Source organism: Mesitornis unicolor, unplaced genomic scaffold (genome assembly GCF_000695765.1).
Source record: "Mesitornis unicolor isolate BGI_N332 unplaced genomic scaffold, ASM69576v1 scaffold15482, whole genome shotgun sequence".
Lineage (NCBI taxonomy): Eukaryota > Metazoa > Chordata > Aves > Mesitornithiformes > Mesitornithidae > Mesitornis > Mesitornis unicolor.
In genome coordinates, this window is record NW_010171413.1 from 84,400 (window position 1) to 94,077 (window position 9,678).

General features: G+C 39.6%; 1 protein-coding gene across 1 annotated transcript in view; it reads right to left on the reverse strand.

The window, feature by feature from the left end:
• The window catches only part of GALNT18 (polypeptide N-acetylgalactosaminyltransferase 18), a gene marked incomplete at its 5' end in the record, with an annotated part of 74,971 nt that overhangs the window by 38,812 nt on the left and 26,481 nt on the right, over positions 1 to 9,678 (reverse strand). Inside the window, one exon of the mRNA XM_010180029.1 lies at positions 6,958 to 7,053. Within this exon, the coding sequence (XP_010178331.1) occupies positions 6,958 to 7,053 (96 nt within the window). The remainder of the gene's footprint in view (positions 1 to 6,957; positions 7,054 to 9,678) is intronic.

Genomic DNA, 9,678 nt, shown 5'->3' on the forward strand with positions numbered 1-9,678 from the left:
TTCTGTAAGACATTAACTGCCATAGCAAGTAGGCCCTTTACAGAATATGTTTAGAATATAAATCCTAATTCATTAATACTTATAACCATCCTTGCTAGGCAGTTTCACTAACTCTGTAACTTCATTTGTATTACTTGGAACTTTACTGAACTGAGCAACCTAGATATAAAAAAAATAGCTATTCTAGTTCCAGAAGCATTTACTGTGGAAAAACCCTTGTTTCTAGAAAGCACGTTGTATATATATAAAGTTAGTGTTAGGCCCAGTGCTTAGATCACTCCACAAGATCTAATGAAAAAGGCAAAGGAAAACAGTGAGCTGACCATGCTTGGTCAGACACAGCCTCTGGCAGAACATGAAGCACAGACCCCTCTGCAGGGACACTTGATCTGCAGCGTCTGCCAAGAGAGACTGTGAGGAAAAAGGCTGCACCACTGGGAGCATCTCAGGCAGCCACACTACAAACCATACAGGGATCAATGCAGCACCCAGCGCAGTCTGAACTGCTTGCCAAAGCCCAGGACTGATCCATGTCTGCTCTCCTGTAAGAACCAGGCCGCCCAGCTAAGCTGCCACTGTCTTGATGCTACGCTTCACGTTGGGCGAATAATGACAGTATCTGGACCAGGATGTAACTGAATGTTTTGTACATTTCATTTTCTGTATAGCACTCTGTATATGTCTGCATACATGAAATATCGTAAGCCAGGTAATTGCTCACTTCAGACCCATGTGTTAGCAGGGCCTTAAAAGGAATGGTACTACACAGAGCAGACATCAGATCAGATTCAGTCTGGCAATGTCTTTTACTCAGACATTGAATGTGTCTAACATTTACCTTGAAGACAAACATGAATATCAACCTTGAGTTTCCATGTGACTGACAGCTGTAAAAACAGCTGCTATGCCTCTTTTTATTGCTTAAAAAAGATTCTCTGAAAATGTTTATTGTAGACATCTTCAGGGCAGTGATTTTTCAGGTTTGAAGGGTCAAATATTAATGCACATCAGCAGGTTTTGTTCTGTTATTCCTTGTTCCCTGACAACCACTGAAATGTGCTAGCAGCAGTGGCTGCTAGATGTGGGACCTTCTGATCAAATATTTGCTTGCACAGAGCCTGTTTTGCAATGCTTACGTGTTTTACACACACCCTTAAGAACGGAGTCATACTTCTAAATAATGAAAGCTCTCTTGTTTTCTCAAATCTATGATTTCATAGTAGTTTCTTAGAATGCTCTTACTTGTGGCCTAAAAAAGGTACCATTTCACTGTAAGTTTAATTTTCAGCTGTAGAAGAAAAAGAATATGTATTCATCTATAAGCCAGCTCAGGATCTGAGACATCACAGCTATATGCTGCTCTTAAACTTCAGAAACTACTTTATCTAAAACTTTTCAGGACAGTTGTGCTCTGTTGGCAGCAGAATTGAGACTGTCAAGGAAAATCAGCCGCAGTATTCAGTATTTGCATTTTTTTTTTAAAGCAAATGGAAATGTCTCATGGAAAGCTGGACCTGTAGTAAAGGATATAATCACATGCTATCTATTAATTTCTCCTTATAAAATGGTGTATAATGCCTCTTGGTCAGCATACTTCACACGCACAGAAAGCCACTCCCAAGAGGGCTACTGTTTCAGCTTCCAAATTCCCTTAACACTCCTGACAATGCATGTGGTTCTTCTGGCACTGATGAATGTCCAGTACAACAGGAATATCATTAGGCAGAGGAACCTAAAGAAAATTTTAAACATTGGAACAGACTTATTAAAATTAAGGCTCTATTAAACCCAATTTTGAGATGTTTATATTTGTAATGTTTCAACAGCCTGAAGATCAAACTAACTTTGCTCTAGAGATGTCTAAATTATTCATTGAAAATAAACTGAAAAATTTATTTGTCTTTTTTTTTTTTATTATTTGCAAAGCTATTTTAATTCTTTAGATCATTATTTGCTGAACATCTATGAAATGTTTCCTCTTCTAGGTTTTAGAAATTGCAGTAATAACTATATGGTGTTGGTGATCAACCCTGTACTGTGATGGATCAACATCCATCACGCTAAAAATTGCATTGAAAAGAAAAGTATTTTTCATGAAAATAGACATTTAAGAAGGAGCACTCATGAATCATACAAAGAATTTTTAGAGCTTCATGGGAGTTCTCACAGCTTCCAGTACTTCACACACTGAACGCAGCACCAAACTTTCAGGTCAGAGCCTCACACAGTGTGAAGTGGCACAGCTCTACTTGTTGGCAGGGCTTCCTTTCATTGCCTTCAGCAGAGATGCAGTAATTCCTACCAGATAGGGCTGCAGTCATTGGCTTCTGAGTGCCAGTTCTGCAATCCCATGCAAGAATATGAAAGGATATGAACGCATGTTCCTTCTCACCTGCATTTCTTTTCTAGCAATTCTCCCAATCTAGTCTTCTGGCCCTGGTCCTCAGCTTGAACTCCTCAAAATCTAACTGCTTTGTATTGACTTTCACATCCATGGATGAGCTTCGTGGTTTAACTGCTTATAAATTGAGAAATATATGAGCCAGAAGCTATTGAATAAGGGAACACAGAACTGTCCATTCTCCCTTCAGTCACAAGCACTTTTCAAGATGAATCTGTACTTAAAATATCACTTCATTAGCTGGTGGTACTTTTTTATGATACAACAGTTATAAAGTCTCTACTAACATGGTGTTTCATTCTCAGGAAAGACTCTTATCAAATTGTCACTCAGGAGTAGTTCTAATGCCAGTGACACGTTCTCAGCAGTCCACCTTCAAGCTTACAGGTGTGGTTAAACAGCAGTCAACCACCACCAAACATCCATGCTCTGGCAGTTTCTAATTAGGAAGAGAACGCAGTTAGGCTTGGGACAGGAACTTACTGCAACTACAAGCAACCACTTTAAATAAACAGCAAAAACCTCCATAACCTCACGTGAACTTTCAATTTTGTACTGTTTTGCAGCTACTATTCTCCTGTCTTCCCTTCTTTCCTTTACACTTCTCTCTCACTTTCTCCCTTACTGTCAGTCTACCTCATTTCCCAATTTTCCCATTTCCCTCTATCATCGCACAGAAGGGGGTTGCTTTCTCACACCCCCCAGCTGTCTCTAGCGTAGTCTCTTTGGCCAAGAACAACTGTGGGCTGTTGTGCTTTCCCTCTGAGCTGTTCTCATGCAACTAAAGCAACATGAGTTCTACCACCACTGAACAGTGCAGTAGGAATCTTATTTTAACTACTGCTGTTAACTGCTTTACCATGTTGCATTTATTATGTGAGCTATTTTAAGAGTTGCAGAAGACAGTTTTGTTCAGCTGTTCTAAGCGGCAGCAGTGCTGCACAGCAGAATAGGCTTGATATGACAGGCTGAGATATACACTAAAGGCCCCTTCCAAATCGTTGACTATCAGCGCACCAAAGGTACCAAAACCACCTTAAAGCTTTGCTCTGTGCACATCTAATAGCTGCCTGGTACCCATGGTGGCTTTGAGAAGTAACAGCAGATGCTCAGGTATGACAGTGATGTTCTTGCCGACGAGTCTGGGGAGTTAGGCCAACATACTGCATGCTGCTGTACAGATGGGAATAGTAATGACAGTGTTGAATTTGGACAGATGGTGACTAAAGACAGAAATGGAAGGATGTGATGCTTAGGCACAAAACACTCCAGCAACAGATCTGGGGGAGGGGGAGCAACTTAGAATGTTATGCTGTTCAGATGTTCACTTAAAAAGACAAAGAAATCCTCAACAAAATAGACAATTATCTGGGCAATATCTTGTGATCCTTAGGAAAAAGATAAAGTAATAGCAATTCTTCCCTTAAATTCATGAAAACGCACTGCAGGATGGCCACCCATTTTGTTTTTTTCACTGGTTGAACGCACACATTGTGTGCTCAGTGGATGGTATCATAACTCCTGAAGCGTCCAGGCTTCTGGTGACCAGGACAAAATACAGCTACCCTGGGAAGCTCTCTCTGAAGACAGAAAGGGCACAAAACATACCTGATTGTGGATGCCAGTTTTTCAAGTGCCCTATGTCTTTTCTGGCAAAGCCAAATAGAACATCTCACAGCAGTGTTTCTCATTAGTACTATCAGAGGACTAAGGAAAAGGACAGATTATGTTCCTATTTTCCATTCCATCCTACTATTTAACCGCATGTAAAATTGCATCTGTTTCTCTATTTGTAGAACAGTACTACAAAAAAATCACAGATACTTGCAGGAATGGATATGCTAATGTTAGTTACAGTAGACATGTGGAGTCAATTGCTGAAAGGTTGGGGAATCTCAATCACAGAAGTCTTACCATCACTAATTGTGATGTCTATTTAAAATGAAACTGAAGCACCACATGGAAAATTATTTCTCATCATTTCATTGCAATTTTTGAGGATATTTCCTTGCTATTTTCTACTGCTTTCAATTACAAAGCTACATAGGATGTTCTTGATATTGCCTGCAAAAAATGGAGCATGGATTTTTAATGTCAGGTACACACAATTCCCTTTCTATTGACTTCAATGATTTCTTTCTTGTATAAAACATGTTAAAAAGAAACAGTAGCTGTACATACAATTCTGAAACTATTACTTGATGTCAAACACCATTCCCCATGCAAAAAGATGAAAGCCCCAAAATATCTGAAAGAAGTTAGTGGAGGAAAAAACCAAAAAGATAGTTACATGATTCAGAGGAGAGGGTATAGCAGTAACTAAGAACAGCAACTTAAAATGCATATGAGGAAATGGTTCCTGGCAGCCAGATATCTTAATGCACATCTAGATGCAACTGTGCAAAGCCCTCCATGGCGGCATCTCCGAAACAGCAAATGAGATAGCTGCAACAGTGAACTAAGAATGGCATCACCGACACCCTCAGTCATACAAGCTGTCCTGAAGCAAGGGACTAATCTTTTTGACAAGGACTGTCAGGTGGGCAAAATAACCCCCTTCATACAGCATTTCAGCACTACCAGAATAAAATTAGCACCTCACCAGTATCTTCTGTGGTTACTGGCAAGTTCACTAAGATTAAAAGGATTATTTACTCAAATAATTTCCAATCTACCAGAGGAAATGTGAACGGCTGCAGCTCTGCTTAAGCAAGTGATACAATATGTGGAATGGAAATCTCACAGAAGTAGGCTGAATAATGTTCTTTATTGCTTTCCCTGTTAATACCATAACACCTAACATAGAGAAAGTCTACTCTTTTAAAGAAATTTCTCATTACCAGGATTCTATCTCATATATGAGCCTTTCTGGGGGTTGTTTTTAACATCGTTAATTGCAAAATTAAATACACAGTAATAGGAAGGAGACACAACATTGTAATTATGAAAGGAGCAGAATCTTGTCAAAAAAGCTTCCCTTGTCTCTTTTCCCTCTGTCATGTATTTGCTGCTATCTCATTTATACAGAACTTCAGCTGACATCAAAGGTAGTTCTTGATCTGGGGAATACTGAACTGTGCTAATTGAAGTGACTTATGTTGTTGTTGTTGTTGTTTGTCTCTTAACCATAATTAAAATTTATAATTGGAATTTACAACTGTGCCTGTAGTGCGTTGTTATCACAGATGATGTGCCAGAAGAGAGTTATGGTGCCTTCCCACAAGATGAAGACTAATGGCTCTGGCTCACGGGTGAGTTACACAGTTCCTTAGTGGGCACTGAGGACTACCTACTGGAAGCAAACAGTGGTTACCACATAATTTGTGGAAACAAAATTATGTGACAAATAAGCCACAGCCCATGTAGTGAGAGAGTCTGATGGATGAGATTTTCAGGTATTTTTGTCTTCATCATTTATAATTCACTCAAGCATGACACTACTAGTGATCAATATTAAAGGCCCTCAGCGAAGGAAGCCAGCACAGAACACAGTTGCATCACGTGTAACTTGGCAAGGAAGCGCAGAATCATAGCTGCATTTCACCAAACTCATGTTTCCAACTCACTGTGAGATCCAGGTACAGAGGACAAGACTAACTATTGCGCTGGGTTTATTTCTGAGATATTAGGAGGATTCATTTGCTGCACAGACAAATAACTTAAAAGACAGTTCCATGGGTAAAACCACATTCCATAACTAAAGTAGAGCATAATGGGGTTCTTTTGAGAAAGGAAATATAAAAGGTAGTCAGAGAAAAAAATTACTCAAACTGGAGGGATTTTTCAGTTTCTCCAATCACTCCCACAAAGACATTCATTTCTTTAAGTCATTTCTGCTGATGTTACTTTTCAGAGTCAGACAATCTGCACACCTGTCTTTGACAAGCATGTTCTAGACATGCTATTTATTTTTACTGTCCAGATTTGCCTAGAAACACTTTCCTCTATGGCAATATACTTAGCCACTTGGAGAGATAAAATGTCTTAACCCTCTTGTTTGCCTATTTAATAAATCCAGCTGTTGTGTAAGAAAATGGAAAGCTTTTGGTAATTTGAATCTTTGGCACATACTAGAGTAACAGGACAACAGCAGAGAAAGAAAAAAAGGAGCTTTAGAAGAAGGGCTTTCACAAAAACAGCATTTGGAATTTGACAAAGCTATATGGTGTCGAGTATAAAAGATGTTGCTTTAGATAATGTATAAATAAACTGTGAGTATACATATGTATGTATGTAAAATGTTTTAAAATGCATTGTTTCATTCATGTGACATGCACAGTTAAAGATCAGAAACGAAAGCTTTTATCAACAAATCTGGGTCAGTGCCGTCTCTTTCCTTAGGTTCTTTCAAAATGAATAAACAAACTTCATCGTCAAAGCGCTAATATACCAGTGATTCTCAATTTAGGGCAGAAATAACGTCCTAGCTTTCTAGAAAAGAGCTACTAAACAGCTTAGGGAGGTACTGTTGCAGGAAAACAACAGGTACAAGATGGTTGCTCCTACACAGTCTACTAAGAGCAGCAGCAATGTGAGAGATCATTATAGAAACTAACCTGTGGTGTCATTCCATGGCAGATATACATGATTGGAATATTCTCCGTGTCTGGCCCTTGATCAAGGCACAAATCACTTTTCAGGGAATTCTGCAGCTAAAAGAAACAGAGAAAGAAATCAAGCAAGTCTTACATGAGAAAAATATGGCGTGATTATTTTCTTTTTGTTGCAAAGAAAATCATACTTAGTTGAGCAAGGAAATATGCAAAATTAAAAATATTTGTAATAGTGAAGATATTGAAGAGAAAGCACCTGGACTAAATCCTTCCCTGTAGATAATCTAACACTACCGATTTCAATAATGTTGCATGAGGTTTCAGGGAGGGTAGATTTCAAAAAGCCTTTAGTGATAGCAATAATTTTGATGTAAGTTTTCAAAATATTAACTCTAATGCAAAAGACAAGTTTTTCACTAGTGCAGCTAGCTGAGCAGTATGGATGGAGTTTCAAACACAGGAGAAACCCTGTAATTAAACAGCTTTTCAGAATCACTCAGGAGAGTCTTTTGATATCTGGAAACAATTTTTTTAAAAATCCTTTCTGCTGACACGTAGAAACTTCTGGCCAATTGGTATGCACTAGCTCATCTTTGCATTATTCCAGGCTAACCCACACACAGCAATCTAGCTATGGACAGACTGCAAAGGACTTGGCCCTGTTCATCACAAAGCCCTATATATTACCTGTGCAATGCTGAGACAGAATTTTCTGAAAGTGAAGTACTAAATTAATGAGCACAGACAGCTGGAAGGTCTTTTTAGAGCGTGAGGCCAAAGATGTGGATTGCATACCCATGGGCATGTATAAAGGTGTTCAGTGGTATAAGATCAGTTCAGAGAACATGAGAGAATTGTCTGATGGAGGGAGTGAAGAGGTGATGTGGTTTGCAACCATTTGTGATTAACTGAGCAGTCCTGTCAGCTGTGCACAGGAGCCTCCTTTGAGGAAAACAAATTGATATGCTTAGAAAGGAAGTCTAGAAGTGCACTAGTATGTAAGAAGGGCAGATAAACCAGAGACTGAAGCCAGGCAGTGAATAAAATCAAAACATGAACTCATCTGTACAAGATTTCCAACTCCAAACCTACCTCTAAATTCAATAATAAACAGGACAAATCACACCATTAAGAGAAAATATGCATTAGATATCAATACTGCCCTTATTCTTATCTTCAAGCCTTGAGAATTAGTTTCCTCTGTCACAGCTTTGTATTTCTTAAGCCATAAACAAAACCACAACCATGACCCTAATCATAATCAGATGTTAGCCACCATTCTCTGTCCAAACCAATGATAAAAATCAGCCTTATTACTTCATGCCTGGATCCATTACTACCTCTGGCTTTTCAAAACCTCTTCCACAAACTCAAATTCTAATGCTTATCCTAGCCTTAATGTTATAAGCTCTTCCACAACAATCCCCATAAGGAAGAAACTAAAAAAATCTGCCCTGACCAACATTAGCATGTGACTTAGCTGAGAGGTCTCACCCAGCAGTAAAACACATACAGAGACTTTAGAGTCCCAAGCTCTAGTAAGAAACATGACTTTATCCCTAAAAGCAGCTGTCTGGTAATCAGGCACTACAGAAAAAGAGACAAAATGCTATATTCTGGCCAGAAAAGCCAATGGCTTCTTGGCCTGTATTAAAAACAGTGTGACCAGCAGGTCCAGGGAGGTGATCATCCCCCTGTACTCGGCACTGGTGAGGCCGCACCTCGAGTGCTGTGTTCAGTTCTGGGCCCCTCACTAGAAGAAGGATGTTGAGATTCTGGAGCGTGTTCAGAGAAGAGCCACAAGGATGGTGAGGGGTCTGGAGAACAAGCCTTATGAGGAGCGGCTGAGGGAACTGGGCTTGTTTAGCCTGGAGAAGAGAAGGCTGAGGGGAGACCTCATCACCACCTACAACTACCTAAAGGGAGGTTGTAGAGAGGTGGGTGCTGGTCTCTTCTCCCAGGTGATGGGGGATAGAAGAAGGGGAAATGGCACCAAGCTGTGCCAAGGGAGGTTCAGGTTAGAGATAAGGAGGAAGTTCTTTACTGAGAGGGTCGTCAGAAGCTGGAACAGGCTGCCCAGGGAGGTGGTGGAGTCACTAGCCCTGGATGTATTTAGAGAGCGTGTAGATGAGGTAGTTATGGATATGGTTTAGGGGGTAGACAGGAATGGCTGGACATGATGATCTCAGAGGTCTTTTCCAACCGAGCGATTCTGTGATTCTGTAATTCCTTTTAACACCAGTCCTTTTCTTATGAAACTTGAAAACAAAATTTAAAACTGGATCTTCAGATTTAATTTCTCAAACTCTTATCTCAATCACATCTCTACAATTAACTCCAAATATCCATAGAGAAATGATCCCTACAGAAAATAGAAAGACAAAAAAAGCCACTGGCTTGTTAATTTATAATACTGTTTCAAAATCGGAGGCCCAGACTGTTAGGAACCACCCCTTTCCAAAACCTAGTGGTTCTGTGGCAACCAACAATTAACTTGGAAAATGCAGTTTTAGAGCGTCACAATTTAATCTTAATTACAACCCAAATATAACCAAGTTGCCAGTCCCCATGCTGAAAAACAAGGGGATAATTAGTCAATACTGCCATTTCCTCCCTTTCAAACTTAGAGCCTTACAGAATACAGAGATACACTAGACTACTGAAATTCTGAACTCACAAAATTATCTCAAACATCAAGCTGAAATCAGGGTGCCAATTCCCTAC